General features: G+C 42.7%; 1 protein-coding gene across 2 annotated transcripts; it reads left to right on the forward strand.

Moving 5' to 3' along the window:
- Positions 1-665: 665 nt before the first annotated feature.
- On the forward strand, positions 666-10248 carry LOC146962736 (DENN domain-containing protein 2A-like). Of its 2 annotated transcripts, none has more exons than XM_085769550.1 (20): positions 666-984; positions 2094-2165; positions 3120-4208; positions 4305-4396; positions 4558-4652; positions 4749-4961; positions 5294-5387; positions 5506-5556; positions 5681-5892; positions 6211-6320; positions 6528-6597; positions 6995-7072; positions 7151-7291; positions 7400-7548; positions 8215-8392; positions 8526-8567; positions 8707-8812; positions 8908-9177; positions 9258-9344; positions 9474-10248. In XM_085769550.1, exons 1-20 carry the CDS (start codon positions 953-955, stop codon positions 9503-9505), a joined length of 3213 nt encoding a protein of 1070 aa, XP_085625676.1. In that variant the 5' UTR covers positions 666-952; the 3' UTR covers positions 9506-10248. The 2 variants fall into 2 exon arrangements, with proteins under 2 accessions (XP_085625676.1, XP_085625677.1); XM_085769551.1 differs by having other exon boundaries at positions 722-984; positions 5512-5556.
- Positions 10249-19077: the final 8829 nt, after the last annotated feature.

Raw genomic sequence — 19077 nt, forward strand, 5'->3', positions numbered from 1 at the left:
TATATGGATAAAAACTGAAGAAAAAAATACATAAATCAAGAAATAAACTGCATGTCGCAGATCAAATAAAAGTATTTTAAAATGAGTTGAAAATGATTAATTATACCTTTTAGCTTTCCATTATGGGAAGAATAAGTGGGTATAATAAAAGTTATACCAAGTGTGATAGGCCTACTCTCTGTACTGATGTGAGAAACAGTGCTCCTGAAATTTGCATGTATTAGCCTATGGTCACCTCTTGACCATATTACTTCAAGTGTATCATGGCAGCAGAAAAAAAAAGAAAAAATGTCTTCCTCCTTGGATGGACATTCTTCATGTGGTTTTGCAAATCTCAGGGGAGCTCACTTATTAATTTTGGTATGCCTATGGCAGTAAAAACACACCATGGGGCAAAGTGAGTGGGCTGATACAGCTGCATGGGCAACTGCTGTTCAGAAACAGCTGTGACATTAATTCCAGTGAAATTCAGATTTAGACAGAAACAACGTAACAGGATGACGTCTGTCCCAGGAGTCGCTGAGAAAGATTATTATATGGAAATGAAGTCAGTTCAAGAGTCATTCATTCATTCATTCTACATAGCTTGAACATAAGGTCAGTTTCGAGGGAGGCTGCTAACAGATAGACGTACGTCAAAAGAGGGGGAGAGAGAGGGAGAGAGAGAGAGAGAGAGAGAGGGAGGGAGGAAGTCATTTGGGATGTGTGGAGGGGACAGACTGAATGAAAGTTGAAGATTGGAGAAGAGGCAGGGAGAGGAGTGTATGGACAGTGCGTTGTCCATTTTTTATTCTCTTTCAAGTAGAACATCTGACTACTCACATCAAGGCGTCAGTCAGGTTAGGGAACCTGTTGCAGGTTGTTTAGTCTGGATTTACAGCATCAATACTGGAGATTATACCGATGGATACGGTGATAGGAGCATCTTTGGCAATATGCTGCCATTTCACTAATGAACACATGGAAACTGTACAACAGAGGGAGGTAAGAAACACATTTAAAGTTGTATATCTAATATACATAATGTGATGCGTAGCGTGGGAACTCAATAGACTGTTTTTTCTCATGTTCTTAGCGTATTGTTGCTTAAAGCACACATACTTAGTCAATTAATGTCTGTAATAAGAATTTGTATAATGAAATACTGAAATCAGTTGTGCGTTTTCTGATTGGTGGTGCTCTTCTGGTCGTCTTGTTATCTATCACACAGTACTTTGATATCTGAATGCCTTGTTTCCCAGCTAATCAGCTAACCTACAGCTTTGAGGGCTGTGTCCCTTGGGCTCAGTTACTGTCCCTTGAACAACATATCAACTAAACAAATGATGACACCAGGTCCAGAGCTGGGAAATTATCACTATCTGAGAGGCCACTGAACTTTGAGACATTTGCTTCAGAGATGTGAAAATATGGGAGTCACGCAGAAGAGAACAGAGCATTTTTGTTCCTGTCAGGGTCAAAGGTCGATCTTCTGTGCGTAGAAAGTGTGACCAAGGATCATGTAATAATAAAGGGAAAAAAAGTTCAGTAAAGCGTTATTAAATCACTAAGAGTCCCTCATGACTGTTGAACTGTTAGTTTGTGTGATGAACGGCCTGAGGGAGTTGCTGTCAAGTTTTTCTTTGAGACTGACCAGCTGGCCCCTGAATGCTGTATATTATATCTGAAGAAAAACAGTGGCTCCACATTAAATGTCACATCACCAACAATCTTAATCTCATATGTGCTTGTAACAATGGAAAAACTAAAGTGTAGTGATACAGATACTGGATACTTTCAAAGGAAACTATATTCAGAATCTGACCTCTCTGTCACCCCTGAGTGAAAATGTTTGTGTTGTTTTTTCATTGATAATGTTAATTATCAGAATATTTTATTTATCTTTTTTTCTTTAATTGCAAATTCTCAATTAAATAGTGCAGCGATATGCATTTTAATTGAAAAAGCTTGACATGTCATCTGGAGCCAAGCTAGACAGGATGTCATAAATAACGTTAACAACAAATCTGTGAACGCCACACGCAACAAAAGTGAGAAAAAAAGTGAAGGTGCTGCTGACTGTAGATGCTTCTCTCTCTGTTTTTGTCCATCAGGTGTACAGTGATCATGGAGGCCACTAAGACCATGAAAACAAAGGAAGACTGCATTTACTCCACAGTCAACAGGTACTGTATGAGTGAGATGTTCTTCCCCCACTGTAAATGGTTGACATTATACCTCACAACCTCTTTTAGAGCATGAGAAATAAGTAATGGGGTTTGGGGCGCCCTTTACTCCTCACGTCCATTAAGGAAAAGTCAGAAAAGGTCTTTCAACTTAGGGCTTCCCATTTCCTCTGGTTTATTTATTAAAACATAACAGTTTGATGAAATGGGCCCCCGTCCAAGTATGTGTTTATTTAGTGAAGCTGATGAGAAGAAGATGCTCGGTCATAAGCTTGTCCTCTGGCATTTACTCTCAGGCTGAATTTTCCCACTGTGGCCAGAAAAAGACTCAGTGTCCCCTCACTGGCACTCACAGTGACCGTCCTGGGAAGTTCAGCAGCCATGCTAGCAGCCAGTTGCGTAGCCACTATTGCATTGTCTGACTAAATCTGGGGATGTTATTTAATAAGGATGGCTATATAAAAGTAGATATTATGACTTTCATTTTTCTGACAATTGCTTTAATCAAGTTTTTAACTACACTTGTTGTGGCATAAGCTGGTAGAAGCTATTCAACTTTTCACATTCAGCTAATGTTTCAACTGCTTGCTTGCATTAGCTATCCACTGTTCACCTTGTATTTAATGGTTTACAACAGTTCATTCATCAGTGTTAGCAAACATTTCAGCCTGTCTAATCCATTACTTTAGCTAACAATTTCATCTGCTAACCTGTAGCTTTTCATCATTTCAACTAGGCTGTTTTTAGCTGACTGTCAACTACTCATCAGCATAACATATCAGCATAATACCACTTTGTAATCTTGTTTGTTTTTTCTAATTCATTTATGTTTTGTAATAGCTGAATCCTGATTACCACTCTGCATTTTCCCATTTAATTTCAATGCTGAAACTTTGACATGAATCATTTTATGTTAATTTGTAACTCAAGTGTTTCTTTTCTTTATGGGTTTAGGCTAAAGAAGCGCAATCTTGGTGGTAGTTCTCATATTGCTTCAGTGGAAAATAAGGGAGTCAAGCAACGAAGCGAGGTTGCCCCAAAACTTCCCTTCACTCCGTTACACAACCTGAGCAACCAGAGGGAAGCATCACCCATGATGGCTCACAGGAGACCCAGCCACGACCCTCACGGCACTGAGAACACTCTCTTGGTTGGCAACAAGCTCCCCAGATGTAATGCAGGTAAAATTAAGGACAGGATTTCTCTGTGGGAGGGGAAGGAACCCACTCATTTACCCATTACCTCAGGTTCTTCAGGCCAGTGCACTACGTTAAAAAGGACAGAATCCCTGCCAAAAAGCAACAATAAAACTACTGATGAGCCGAGTGCAGAAAGTTGCAGGAGAGTGACCCAAAGGGAAAAGGAAAATATTGGGAAAGAGACTGTGGGAAAATGTGGGGATTCAAGACCTTGTTCACCTGTTGAAACTGGGAAACAGCCGAGAGGGATGCTCAAGAGCAGTAAACCTTATGAAAACCAACGAGAGGAGGACTGCAAAAAAGTGGTTCAAAAAAACAAGGAGGACCATGAGAAGGAGAACGTGGAAAAGCTTGAAGACTCAAGGCCATGTTCGCCTACAGTGGCAATGCAGCAGCAGGTAGGGATGCTGAAGAAAAGCAACGACAAGAGAGCAACAGAACAAACCAGCCAGGAGAAGAGAGCTGTGTTCAGTCTCTTTAAAAAGCTGGAAGCTATGGGGGACAACCACGGGACAACACCTAGAGAACTTGGAAATTACTTCAGCCCCCCAAGTAAGGACAAACAGGTAGAGGCGAGAAGGAAAGACTCTGACACTACCGAAGAAGGGAAACAGCACCAGGACCATGTGTACACAGAGCCGGGGGCACTGCCAATCAATCCTGTCCCCAAACCCAGACGTACCTTCCAGCATCCAGCTGTTGCCCCCGTGGGGAAGAGTCAGAGGCAAGGCAGGGGACAGAGGAACCTCCCTCCACTCCCCTCAATCACAAGACCTTCCTCAAAACTTCCCCCTGGTGTTTATGGGAGACCCAGGGGCGAGAGAGTCAGAGACAATGTCAACAGGTAAAGCAGGATCATTAAAATGTAGTCTTCACTGCTACATTGAACAGAGCTAAACCAGTTATATAATCATTCGTGCTGTTCTGTTCACTATGACAGGAAGTCCTTTGAGTTTGAAGACCTTGCAGGGTCAAACAGTCCACTCTTCTGTCGGTCACTGTCTCAGGATCATCACTATGAAGACATCTTGGGTCAGAAACCTCTACTATCCTTAACTTATCTCCCTTCTAAAATCTATGCAAAGGCTAAGCATAAAATATAAAATGAAAATAACCTAACCCTAACCCTCTGTCATTAAACCCCTGATTAATTTTTAATCATGAACTGGACATTTCCCCTCTCATACCTGCAGATTCACCCAAGGAGAACCCGTATGAGGACATCGAGCTGGAGAGTCAGTGCTCCCAGCAGTCTTTGCCCTCCTCACCTGGCGCTGATACCACCAAGGTCTCTGCAGTAGCAACTTAACATAAGTCTTAGCACTATGGATTTGGAGGTTAAAAGAATTCAAAATATAACTTTTTTCTTTTTTTTCTCCTGCAGGTCTCAAGGCCTGGTTTCTTCAGGCAGAATTCAGCCAGGAGCTTTAAGTTGTTAGACCTGCGGAGAGCGAACCAACAGAGGCACAGTGCCAGTAGCAGCGGGGGCATTTCATCTCCACCCCAGCTCAGCCCTCCCTCCACCCCCACTGCTCCTGATCACGCATCCTGGCTGCCCGGGGATCCCTACAGCCGCACCTGCCGCAGGATACCAACGGTCAGACTGTGTTTGGATGTTAGGATCACAAACATAATATCGCATGTTGTAGAAATTGTTTCTTTTTATTTAAACTGAACTTTTTTATGATCTCAGATTAAGCACAGATCCATTTTTACTACCAAGATATTGTTTGATGAATCTTAAATTCAATTTATTAGATTAAAGTCTTTTGTCCAGTATGTCCAGCTTTCTTTTTGTCCAGTATGGCTGCCAGATTCCAATGTAGCTGCCAAATATTATTAAAGGGTGTTTTGTTCTCATCCTTGAAAAAAAAACAAAAAAACATTATGCCGTCGTATTTCGTTACACTGAACTGTTTTATTCAACAGGTTGTGTTGAAAATCAATAGCATCTTTGAAGCCCGGATTGGAAAGAAACATCTGCGAAGGATCTACCACTATGCTGAGACAAGCTCAGGAAGAGGTGATGGGAATGTAATGCTGGCCATCTTGAAGACATTTATTACAATCTGTTTTCTAATGTCTAATAATGAAACATGAATGTGACTTTCTGGCTTATGAAATGTGACTGTTTCTTATAGTAACAGATGAAAACAGTGACTCTGAGAGTGAAGTTGAGGATAGAACAAAAGGTAGGTAACAGCACCAGAGATTTTTTAACCTCAAGCATGTCCTTTTATCTTTTATTGAAATAAATTTTATTGAAATGTAAATCAACATATTTAACTGCATTGTGCCGTACCTCTTGTCTCTCAGCTCACCGCCAGCGCCTCGTCTCAGTTCAGTCCATCCTGAGTCAGCCCAACCAGACCCAGCTCCAGTACAATGGTACCAACAGCAGAAACAGCTCTCTGGAGCAGGACCTGCACCAGCGCAAACTTTTTGAATATTTCCTGGTTGTGTCACTTCAGAAGTCAAAGACTAGTGCCCACTATCTGCCGGAGGTCACACAGCAGTTCCCACCTAAGGTCAGGAGCAGATTGGTATTTTTGTTTTTAGCTTGAGGGACAATAGAAACAAACACACACATATATACTATACACACACACTTTTCACATGCAGACAGGCAAATGGTCACTCAAATGAATTTATAGAGTGGCTGGTCAATGATCTGGTGTATATTAAAAAGATGAAATAAATACAGGAGATGGAGATTTATAATGTATCCAGCCTTAACACTAAGCTACAAGAACAAACATAATTAGAAATAAATAAATAAATGAATATGCATTTGGAAATAGAGTTAATGCAAATGCATGAATGTCTGGTCTTTTGTTATGTTGCAGTTGGAGCGGAGCTTTAAGTTCATGAGGGAGACAGAGGATCAGCTGAGGATCATTCCTCAGTTCTGTTTCCCCGATGCTAAAGACTGGGAGTCGGTGGAGAACTACCCGAGGTGAGAGAGTAAAATCAACTTTGTGCCCCTGTTCCATATAAATTTCATATTAAATTCTATTCAATGGTCCAAGTAATCTTAGACAGCCCCCCGAACTGTCCGAAAGGTTTGCATGTATATACTATTCTCTATATGCCTTTTTCATTTAATTAAATTATCTTAATCACATGTTTATTTGTGTGTTTTGCTGTGGCTCATCCCTCATAGTGAGATGTTCTCCTTTGTTTTGACTGGAGAGGACGGGAGCAGGAGGTTTGGATACTGCCGGCGTTTACTGGTAAATAGAAATGAATAGAATAAATAAGTGCGCTGCTGCTGCTGGACAGGAAGTGGCCAAATACCATGATGACGGCTGAGTAAATAAGGGTGCCAAAATAGTTGGTGTGCCTGTGGGAAAACAGTTCATCTCAGACTCTGGCCGGAAGTATGTGAGACTGGGAAAGTGTGTATGCGTGTATACAGTATGTGTTTGTGTTTACACAGTTCTGTGTGTATTTTAGTGTGTTTCAATATATTTTAATGTCTTTTCATTTTTCAAAGTTAGATGCAGCCAGAAATAAATGAGTAATGAGTTCAGAATTATATGGAATAGAAAAAATATGCTATAGGCTACCTCTATATGTTGTGAGACATTGTGAAATCTATTCAACTGAATTCTCCTCTTTTCCCTTCAGCCCAGTGGGAAAGGCAAACGTCTACCAGAGGTCTATTGTATAGTCAGTCACCTTGGCTGTTTCAACCTGTTCTCAAAGGTAAACCACTCCCACTGGTCCCCTGGGATAATATTATTTCCATAAAAGTCATTTCTAAGTAATACGTGTGCTCTGTAGGTGTTAGATGAAGTGGAGAGGCGGAGGGCTCTGTCTCCAGCCTTAGTGCAGCCCTTCATGAGAGCCATCATGGAGGCCCAGTTTCCAGCTCCGGGCCGAACCATCACTGTCAAAACCTTCCTCCCTGGCTCGGGTACTGAGGTCAGTGAGCCCAAAATTGTTATGGTTGCTAAAATAAAGAAGTTAAAAATTTATTTTAAAAATAAAAGGAAAACATGATGTAAATCTCTCATCCATCCCATTTCCCAGGTGATGGAGCTCTGTCGACCCTCCGACTCCCGCCTGGAGCACGTGGACTTTGAATGTCTGTTCTCCTGTTTGAGTCTGCGGCTGCTCCTCAGAGTGCTCAGCTCTCTGCTGCTGGAGAGAAGGGTCATCTTCACTGCAGACAATCTCAGGTTGGTGATACATCCCACAGGCTGGCACATCCTCTTAAAATCCTCATGTTGCATCAATGTAACAGCTCTTATGAAATATTAAGTTGCTCTGATTATTATTCCTCCACTGTTCATGTAACTATGGAGAGAGCAGACATTAAGTGAAAGCACTGGGGATGTTTGCATTATGAAGTTATAATAAGTGCGGGTGGTCCAGACCCACATTTTAAAATAAATTTAAGGCAACCCCAGTTTTATTCAGGGAACATGCCAGAGAGATATTTTGAGGCCAGTCTGTCAAGTTGTTGTTGTGCTGGGGCCAGTTTGTTTGTTCTGCAGTAGAAAGCCAGTGGGAGTCAGAAAGTGTGGTCACAGTAGTAGAGGACAGGAATGTAAAATCCAGTGACGTAAATGAAAATATGCAGGCCTGCTTTCCTCTATGGGAAATTTTGTGACATTAGGGCGTTTTCAGTATCTATGTTGTGTTTTAGATTATACTGCCCTCATGTGGCCAGAAACCAGCATGTCACTCTTTGTCTCTTGTTTTCTAGCTCTTCTTTCTTCTCCTTCTCACTTTTGTTTATGACTTCATACACACCTATTCTTATTATTATTATTATTATTATTATTTATGGCTTAATAATATCTACATATTATCTTGTGTTGTCCCTGTCTTCCTTGTTGCAGTACTCTCTCCCAGTGCTGCCATGCAGTGGTGGCGCTGCTTTACCCCTTCGTATGGCAGCACACTTACATCCCTGTGCTGCCCTCGGCCATGCTCGACATTGTGTGCACCCCAACTCCGTTCATCGTCGGCCTGCTCTCCAGCTCCTTGCCCCAGCTCACTGAGCTGCCCCTGGAGGAGGTCAGAGAGGCTTGAATTAGCTGTTAGCAGTTATGGGGTGAAATCTGAGTTATCTAGTGAAAACTGTACTTATACACAGCTCATAAATGAAAATAAATGTTGTGTTACAATAATGTTGGCTTTGTGTGTACAGGTTCTAGTTGTGGATCTAGGAAAAAGTCGGTTTCTCAGACAGGTAGACCAATAATCATATAATCATGTTTTTTAATGACTCTGAATGACTCTGTGTGACTATTATTATTAGGCTATTATTATTTCAACCATTACGTGTCTATATTTACATGTCCTGTCCTATCTGGTCATTTTCCTTGTAGCTGGATGACGAAGACTCCATCCTGCCTCCGAAGCTTCAATCGGCACTGGAGAACGTCTTAGAGAGGAGAAGAGAACTTGCGAATGAGAGAGGAGAAACACACAGTGGTAACAAACTTTGAAAATTTGGAGTTCTAGCTCTCTAAATTATTGCATCCATGCAGCAGCTTTGTTTAACATATGCCACAACTTCCTCTTTCCAGACTCGGAACATCTAAGCACTGTCGTGTCCGAGGCCTTCGTCCGTTTCTTCGTGGAGTTGGTAGGCCACTATCCACTCTTCATCACTGGCGAACGGGAGGATGGCTACTCCTCCTCGTCCTCCTCCCCGGTCCCCTGCTCCTTCCAGCGGGAGGGTTTCCGTAAAGCCATCCCATCTAAGACTGTGCGTCGTTTCCTGGAGGTCTTCATGGAGACGCAGATGTTTGGCTGGTTCATCCAGGAGAGGGAGCTCCACAGACAGGCCCTGAAAGGTACAGAGGTCCAGCAGCCAGCTCAAGCTCAGATGCTGGGAGTCCATCCAGTGCTTCATGATTTTTTTCTCTTTTCTCAGGGTTGTTTGAAGTGAGGGTGCAGGAGTATCTAGACTCTATCCATGAGAATGAACATCGACGGGTGAACAGGTTTCTTAAAGGCTTGGGTAAGTCTTTGAGCTAATCTTGGCCAGAGTTTATCTGGCAATAGTGAAACAAGCTCTGTACAAATAATCTGTGAATCTACTGCAGACCCATACTCACCTTAAACCACCCTTTCTTTTCCATTATTCTAGGAAACAAAATGAAATTTCTGTCCAAGAAATAATGCAATCATAATTGCAAAAACAGCACTGAAACACTGAAACAAAGAAAGACTTAAAGGACTGCAGAAATCGGATTTTCATCTGAGTGCTTTTTCAGAGAAGTTTAACTTTGCTGTCCTCATCTGTGTCAGTGAGAGAGGCTTGGGGGTTTTGCTCAAGGACTCATGATAAACAGGGCGGCTGCTGTGAGTCACAAACTGTTCCTGCCAGAGGAAGATGCTGCTGTATTTCACCTGAAGGAAGGAACTGTGGACTGTGGAGATATCCAAGAGGTTCCTGGTAAATTCTTCAGACAAGTGCATTCATGAATACAAATGACTCTGTGTACAATATAAAAACAATGTTGGTGTTGAGATTATCACTGTAAACTACACATGGCTGAATTCATTAACGGGAAAACACGAATAAATTAGTGTAGGAAATGTATTGACTGCAGGGCATTGTTTGATACGCATGGAAATTAGATGAATTATATGCTACACAGTATGGCAGTCACCCTTTGTATGCACTCTACATGTAAGTTGACTACTTGGTCGAGGTACTTTCTGACTCCACTAGGGGGCAGTAGTATGTTTTCTCTGACTAGATGATCTTGATACTGACAGTGACCAAACAGACAATGATACAAACCTGCTTTCCCGCTCTTTAATGCTTCAGTTTTCTTTTGGTCAGAACAGAACAGAGACAAAAATCACAAACACGTTGACTCTGGCAAGTAAATAAATATTCAGTTTGCTGTTTCAAAGTGCTGAGTTATTGTCTTGATTTTGTCATGCCCTGTCAAAACTAAAGTCCAGGTCTATTACTAATTGTATCACATGTTTAGAGTTTGGATGTCATTACTGTACACTCTGTAAATCTCTTTTCCTACCATACAACAGTTTGCAGATTATGAATGATGAGATGACTTTTTTGCTAAATACATAATGTATCAAATAACACAGTTTTACAATAGGCGTTTTGTTGCATGCTGGAAAATCACGAGAAGCTAATCAAAGCCAAGAGAATTATGTTCACTCAGCATTCGTGTGCCAATTTTACACAGTGAGTAATCCGCATAGCACCCATTTGCTAACCATTCACTGCTGTGTTTGTGTGTTTGAAGTTATTTGGCCATTTTACTACAAAGAGCCTTGGTTCAGAGTTGGTGGCAGCTTTACTATTTTAGCCTCTGAGTCATGGAAACAAAGCACATCTTTCGCCCACAAAGAGGAAAGCACATCTTTGTCAGCATGAAAACATAACACAGGTGCAGAGCAGAGCATAGTAGTGTATTGTCTGAGGAACAGGGTGCTCGGTTTGTGCCTGTTGAGCAAGCCTGAGGGCATTGCAAAGCACCTAACCTGTCACCTTGCTAGTGGCAAGTTCACACACACAGACACACACACCTGCTGACACAGATGTTGATGCATATACACAGATGGAGACCGTGCAAAACATAAATTTAACAGATACAGACTATAACAATACGCACTCAAACCCATTAGCCGGGGTTAATTGTTCCCTAAAGGACGGATTAAGAAGTTGCCAGGGGGTGCAAAAACCGGTTAGCATGTAAGCATTTAGCTCAAAGTAATTACACTCAAATGGGCCTACCTTTTTTTTTTTTTTTTTAATCTGTTTAGATAGCTAAAAGTTATGGAACCACATTAAATGGATGAGTGGTTATGGTTTGCTTAAATAATTATTTGCTAGAGCTAACTATGAATAAATGGTTACATTCATAGCTAAAAGTAGGTAGCAGCCAAACGGTCACTACCTGAAAGTGGCCTACTAACTGTAGTGGAAATAGTTTGCTGAGTGTACTGGATTAAATGGTTAAACTAAAAGTAAACAGCTGACATGGACATAATGTTAGCTGATAAACAGCTGAAAGTTCAAAGTAATGGATTATAAGTTGAAAAGTGCAGCTTCTGCCACTACATGTGGTAATAATGTGGTACTAATAAGTTATTGGAACAATGTCCAGTGTTACATAATGAACCTCCAGTTTACAATCAATTGAAATGCACACCTTTGGGGCATGAAGAAGATTGGTGTTGACGAAGGGGGTGGCAGAGCTGATCTGACATGGCTGTGAGGTTACATCAGTCACAAAAACAAAAAACGTTGGGAACCGCTGCTCTAAAACACACATGTTCAGAGGAGCTGTCAGAGAGTAACAAATGTGAAAATCATACCGCAGCTTCCTATCTGGCTCCCAAGGTGGGAAAGCTGCAGTGCTGTGGGACAGGAGGCGTCTCAGGAAGATGAATGTATGTGGTGAGAGAAGAGCACTGATGGCGGGCGAAATGTTTGCTTAACTCACTCAGGTTCTTGGAGCCCGAGTGTGTTTGTGTATGTGCTCAGATGGGTGAACACCAAACCCAAACTGTCACATACCGTTTCCTGCTAAACACCTGGCTGCAGCTCAACACAACTGGCTCATTAGTGCGGAGGTAATTACGGTTTCGATTAATTCCAGTAAGCGGGGGTTGACCCCCAAAGCCTTACATCCTGCGCTGGTGTATTTCCACAGCAAAACCTCCATGTGGAATATCTTTCACCACTGCAATGAGAAATGTCATGTATTTTCAGTCAGGTAGAGAGAGGGCTTATCTGCCACTTAGAAACAACAATAGCTTGTTGAAAATCTAATCTTAACTGCAAAGTGCTTCTCATAGGTCCCCATTACATGACTGGATTCCACCTTTACTGTAGCAGATGCTAAACAACAATACCACGTTATGCCGGTAATTGAAAGTAGCTACCTGCAAGTAAGAACCTGCTGCAATTATGCCTGTTATTCTTCGAGGAAATAAAATCATACAAACATCATGGCCCATTAAAACCAACCACCAATTCAATTATAAAATCTCTCCAGAGATTCAGTGACCTCATTTCAAAGCTTGCAAACCTGCATTTCAAACTCTCTGGCGGTTGCCTTTGCTAATTACATGATTTATGGTGTAATTTATAGAGGCAAGGGGGTGCAGCAACTGAGCAGCGCTCGCCATCAATCAAAATGAAAAGTGTGGTGTCATTTTCCATCATTGTGTTGCAGACATTTTTATATCCTCTTGAGCACAACCTTCAATCAAAACGGTTGTTCCAGTGAGGTAGTAAACTGATTTTTATTTGCTTAAATGCTCAGGGTAATGGTGGGGTAAAGGTAACATATACAATTTTGTACAAATTATGCGAGTAAGCCTCCTATCATTTTGTCATCACAACACAAATGCAGCACCTGCGGCTTCCCATAGTGCCCTTGTGCCTGGTTGGAACTTGGGAACCCTAGGGGCCATGATTGAGTCCACTGCTGCTCCACACAACATCTCACACTTACTTCAATTTGCCCAACACTGCCTCTGTGGGAGCAGAAGTGTGGGAAACACAAATGAGGAAAAAAAAAAGTAGCAAAGGAAAAAAAAAAACGAGGGAGGGGGGGCACAGAGGAAGGGTGCAGAAAAGAGCGGGAGTTTGATGTATGAGAAAAAATGCTTGACCGTGTGCACGCAAAAATGCATGCACATGCACGGCACACACACATATGCGTATGCCAAAAAGGGTTCCCAAACATGCGCCCGTCAGCTTGTTTTTCGGAGCTGCAGGTGCAGTCAGTGTCCAGCTGCAGCCCTGCCATGCATGCCAGGGGACTGAATCATTTCCCCCCTTTTTTTTCAGAGGAGGAGCCATCAAAGCATATGGAGAACATAACAGTGGGGCAGGAGGAGGTGGGAGAGGACGGACGGTGCAGAGAGGAAGAAGAGGAAAGGCGAGGTTTGACAGGAGAAGAAGTGGAGTGGCAGGAAGTGTGGAAGAGAGAGAAAAAAGGATTAGAGAGGGGAGGGTTTCCATTTCCCCACTGTTAAACAGTGTTTCAGCAAAAGCCCGGGGAGGTGTGCGGAGGGAGAAGGACGGAGGGGAGGCAGAGCAGAGGAGGCGGCTGGACGTGCAAAGTGAGGGTGGTTTTTGAGGAGAGAAAAAACCATTGTGGGCTGTGAGCTTGACCCTTTTTTCATGGCCTCTGTTTCTTTCCCTTTAATCTCAAATTTTAAAGAAAGAAAAAGGGAGAGAGGCTCAGAAATAGACATAGGAAGAGAAAGAGAGGGAGTGGAGGGGTGGTGGGCAGGGAAGCTGCAGGCCCACACACATAGCTTTCCAGGCCTGAGGGTGCGTCAGTCAGGCCTGTCTGCATGTGGTCTGCTGTATGTGTCCAAGTTTATCCACACCACTATTACGCCACCATTAGTCATGGCATCTGATGACAAGGGTTAAAATCCTTTTCTCTCTCCCCCCTTGTCTTTGTCTCTCATCCACCCTTTCAGCTCAAAGCACCTTTTAAAGGGTCATACTCCAAATTTTTTTTAAACGTTTTCCTATCTCACCTTACATTGTCTGACTTTGTGTCTGCGTTGAGCACGAGAGAGGAGCCTGTCTGGAGCCCGACGAGTGGACTGGGCCACACACACTCAGACATACACACTCATGCACACATAGGGCCAGTCGCAGGGGATTCTTTGTCAGGGCAGTTACAGGGTGGTCTGGTCTGTAAGTGTCAGTAAGTAGACTCATCTCTCTTCATGTGGTTTGTATGTGTGGACGTTGTAGCTTTGTGTGTGTCCTACACGTCCTCCAGTACATCTTCTGTAAATCACGTGTACACAATGCAATATGAAAGCAGATTTAGAGGTTTAATTTTAGGATTTACCAGAACATTTGCGACTCAAGTCGAGAAACAGGAAGAGACAATGGCTGTGGCTGCAAAGATCCCTCCAGTGGATGCTAAAAATTTCTAACCCTCAGGGCGGGGGTGTTGAAAATTGGCCATTGGGCCCATAATTCAAATTTCCCCAAACTCGTATATCATCTGGGGGGGCTGAGTGGAGTCCAACGCAGAAGGTTTGGTTGAAATCGGGCCAGTGGTTTTGGAGAAAATGGTGAAAGACCCCTCCAGCGAATGCTAAAATTTCTAATCCCCGGGATGTTGAAAATTGGCTTTTGAAGAAGGTTTGGTTGAAATCGGGCCAGTGGTTTCGGAGAAAATTACCAAAAACCACACTATTTTCAAAACTTCTATCCTCCGAGGGTGTCGAAAAATGGCATTTTGGCCCAAAATTCAAATTTCTCCAAACTTTAATATATCGTCTGAGGGGCAGAGTGGAGTCCAACGCAGAAGGTTTGGTTGAAATCGGGCCAGTGGTTTTGGAGAAAATGGTGAAAGACCCCTCCAGCGAATGCTAAAATTTCTAATCCCCAGGATGTTGAAAATTGGCTTTTGGGCCAAAGTCTTTCGCCATTTTCAGAGTGCAGCCTGCACTACTTGACTCATACAGTAATAGTTAATATTTTACGTCAGCCTCATGGTGGCGCTGTAGGAACTATAAATGCCTGAAATCATCCAATAGTTGTTGAGATAGTCTGGACTAGAGTGCTGGAATAAGAGAGTAACGACCAAGGGGGCAGTTGTCGGTCTGAGAAGTGAAGCTCACTTCCGCGTTCAAAAAACTGCAATCGTCTCGGCTGCCACTGGGGGCTGGTGTCAGAAAGCAGCATTCTCCATAGACCCCCATGTTAAAATCGCCGATTTTACATCCTCAATAAACATGATCAAAGGCTGGTGCCATCACGTTTTTTGATCTCAATCGATAGTTTCTACCCCCGCACACACTCTGAGGGGTAAATTTTTTTTTTTAACTCTACCGTTTTACTATTATTAGGTTTAAAATTGCACTATTGCAACACCCATATCCTGCCACTACGGGCGCATAAGGCTTACCACGGGACTCAATGTAAGTGACGTTACTCTCTTTCCAGCACTCTAGTCTGGACCGACATGCTACGGTAACAGACATCGCAATCACTAGCTTCCCGCTGCTAGCATGTTTGGACATCCGTGAGTGTTTGCATGTCTGTCTACACGCGTTTCTTCTCTCCTCTTTCACCTTTCACCTTCCCTCTCAGCGTCCCACAGGCTCACCAACATTAACAACGTGAGTCCGCAACAATCATAATATCTTTTCCTGTAAAGTCTGCCATCTGCTAAAATGATGAATCTAGATGAAATGCGATCTGGCCGTACCTGCGATGGCGCTCTCTTTTTCGGCACACTCGCAGTTTTACAGTGGCCAGCGTGACATAAAACAGCTTGACTGACAATTACTGCTCGCTATAAAAGGTGGAGAATATACAGTAACACGTGCTTTTCACATTACCATTAGGCTTTTGTTTGAGCGTGCATACGTTATATTATGCATGCACGGGGGATTCAAGGATTGTTTTGCCACTTGTGGTGAATAGAAGCTGAAGATAATATCACATTTGGGGATGATGTCAGCTGTAATTGAGGGCATTTTCAAAAAAAAATGAGGCAAATGTGCAGGCATGCAGAGCGTATCAAGTGTGTTGAGAGAGAGGTGCTATTTGCAGAGAGAGAGAGAGGGAGAGAGAGAAAATTGCCTGACAACTGTACATGCTGCCTGTGAGTAATGTTGCCATGAGGAAGTACGCCCATACAAATAAGCTCTGTCTTTAAGCTGTCACTCAGCTATTCATCACCCCATGCGTTTATTCCTAGGGAATAGAAATGCTTATCTCATGGTGGCGGTGTTTATTTTCCTCTAGATGTGTCACAAGAGCTGCAGTCTCAGTGTGTGTCCAGGATCCTCCACACCTCCAATCAGGTGGGCGATCTGTTATTGTTCGCCCCTGTGCGCTTCTCCTTCCTCTGCTTCCAGCTGATAGTGACCTTCAAGAAATACCTCTATTCAATGATATTTGACTTGCGTTTTGCGCGGGTAATAGCTCCTGTACATTTTGTCCAAGTAACCTTGAAACTTTCCACAGGTTCCTCCTACATCCCGCCAAGATACTATCAAGTCTCTGAAGATATGCAGTATATTGCTATCCCCCAAATGTTGTGTCTTTACTGTAATACTCTGGCTCCTGCTGCTCTCCACTTAAGATGACAGTAATAGAAAACATGTTGGGATGAAAAAAATATGTTTCTGCTTTATTTAGGTCCTCTTCATTTTCCACTTCAGCCAGTCTTCACAGTGATTTGTGCTCCTGTAGGTTTTTTAAGCAGCATACATCTGGAAAGTTCTGGAAAAGGTTATAGGGAGGTTTGGGTTTTTCCACGAATGCAGATTGTGCATGCTTTTGAATCAGTTATTGTAGGTCAAAGAATGTTTTTTTTTTACCACCCTAATGTGATGTGATGTGATTCAAACTGATGTTTTAAATACTGAAAATCCAATATTGTAAAACCTGAAGGACTGAAATATACACGACATGTATTCACTCTAGATGATTTGACAAGCTCAGAAAGGAGAGAGGGAAGAACAGTAAAAGTTGGGCATGGAGAGATCCCAAGCACATGGGAAATAGATCGGAGAGTAGTAAGAAAGACGAGCTGTGTATGTTTGTGACATCATTATGACCTTGTTACTTGGTTTGAATCATTATTTTCTGTAGGGGTTGAAAATTCAAAGCCTCTTCAACCTCTGACTACACCCAGCTGTGATGTAGCTATGGTTCTGCGCGTCATCACAGCTGTACAGATTGTGGAAAATGTTGTTACCACTGCTGGACTTAAAAGCACAGACTAATATTTCGACTGTGTCCTCATCTGCCTCAAAATGGACAAAAACACAAGTTAAAAGTCAACCTGTAACAGATCCACAGTCAGTCAGTCAGATAGTAGATGAAACTGTATCAAGTCTTTTTGGACAGTGCATCCAAAAGCCTTTGCCACACGGCGGAAGACATCACAGTGGATGCACTGCATTGTGCGTACAGTTCAAATGAGGTAGCTGGACCTCATTTTGATAAATGTGGGAAAAGGGGAAGTGGCTGGGCTGTGTGTTATCTTATCTGTGTACCGTCCAAGCCACTGACTGTGCCGTGTCCTAGGAGTGACAAGCACAGTTGTGTGTGTGGTAGCTGGCAGCCGCCTCGGGCCTGTCTCTCCATACAACAGAGGGAGTCTGGGAGACAGTGCAGAGGTTTCAGCTCATTCTCGCCTCGGTGTTCCACTGCACTATGGGCTGATATGTACAAAACTGTCCAGAGGGAGGAAAAATGTTGTGAAGGAAAGTAGAGTGTGATTGAGCTCAGCCCATAAGCTCGGATTTGGCCAAAGAGCAAACCGAAGACATTGAATGACTGCAGGCCAGAGACATTTAATGAAATCTTCTAAATGACATATGGGTCAATTTGGCTCCAATAACCCTTGAACATTTGAACATTTGGTTCCAAAATGAGATATCCATTATTGGAAAAAGGTGAAACTTCGTCTTGCCAAACAGCACACAATGAAATCGTGAAAAAAAACTCCATTGACAAAACACTTCTACATGCTCAATGCTCTTTATTTTAGAAACAGTGATTAATTATATTCACCAAAAGTCCTTTTTTTCCTTAAATATTGCATCTTGAAAGTGAACCCCTTGTTTTTTTCTGCAAAGGCAACACTCCCGCTCCAGTCAAACCTTTTCAACTTTGGACTTTAAAGTCGACAAGCTGATTGATTGACTTATGGACTCTGGCCAGGGTGTCCTCATTTGAACTGTCTGAATCAGAGAGGCCTGCACTGTGGTGGGAGATAAACTCAGCTCTCTCCAAAACCGCAGCAGGTGGCCCGTGTTTGGGTTGTACGCTAGCTCAGTATCAAGTTACCTCCGTATACACATGTTATCAATTAGTATAGATCCACAGTGTTGTGGAGCCGATTGCTCATCGCTTTCTGTCGTCTCTCTTCCAAACCCAAAGATGTGAAGAGAAAAACAGTAGTAAACAAAAGAACCTGGCCCGGCCTGCAAAAATGCAGTTTACATTTCAACAGCTTCTATAATCAGTTAGGTGTTGAAACTTCAAATAAACCTGGTAACGGGTGGTCCACTGGTTAAAGGTTACAGGTTGTATCAAAAATCTCCTAGCAACTGTGACAGGCACCATCATAAATGTCCATCAGTGATGGATTGACAGTGGATATATAAAACCAAGGCAATAAAAATGACAGCTCGAAGAACTGTGCTTAGTAATTTGTAGGCACAGGTATAAGCACAGCATGGCCTGCAGATAAATTCCTGAGAAATGAGACAGACCCTGGAATCTGACTGGACCCATCGGAGAGGAAAAAGTTGTGATTCCGAAAATCGTCCGTCACTTTAGTCCCATTCAGAAATATGTCTGGGACTGGTCCTATGTGAAACACTTGTACAAACACAGACTTTGTCCTTTTATACATTTTGGCTGTCGGTCTCTTAGAGAGCTGCCTCCGGGGAAGGGTCTCCTTCCAGTCATTTTCCACTCACAAGAAACCATAACACATCCTGACCTGGCTGTGGAGACCGTGACATTTCAGGCAGTGTGTACGCACGAGAGGCAGATGCATACAGAAGAGATGAATATGAATTAAGGTAACAGCTTGAAAGCATAAAAGAGACAATCTGACAGTAGAAAAGCCAAGATGGTAGCAAAGGGCATTAATACCTGTCTTGGCCCTTAATGAGAGGGCGGGATATTGATTCAGTCTTTGAACTTTATTAAACAGTGAATGTTGTTTCAGCTGTCAAACCAAAACCCAACTGAT

This window comes from Trachurus japonicus, chromosome 23 (assembly GCF_045865225.1).
Source record: "Trachurus japonicus isolate A0001 chromosome 23, Traja_1.0".
Taxonomy (NCBI): Eukaryota; Metazoa; Chordata; class Actinopteri; order Carangiformes; family Carangidae; genus Trachurus; species Trachurus japonicus.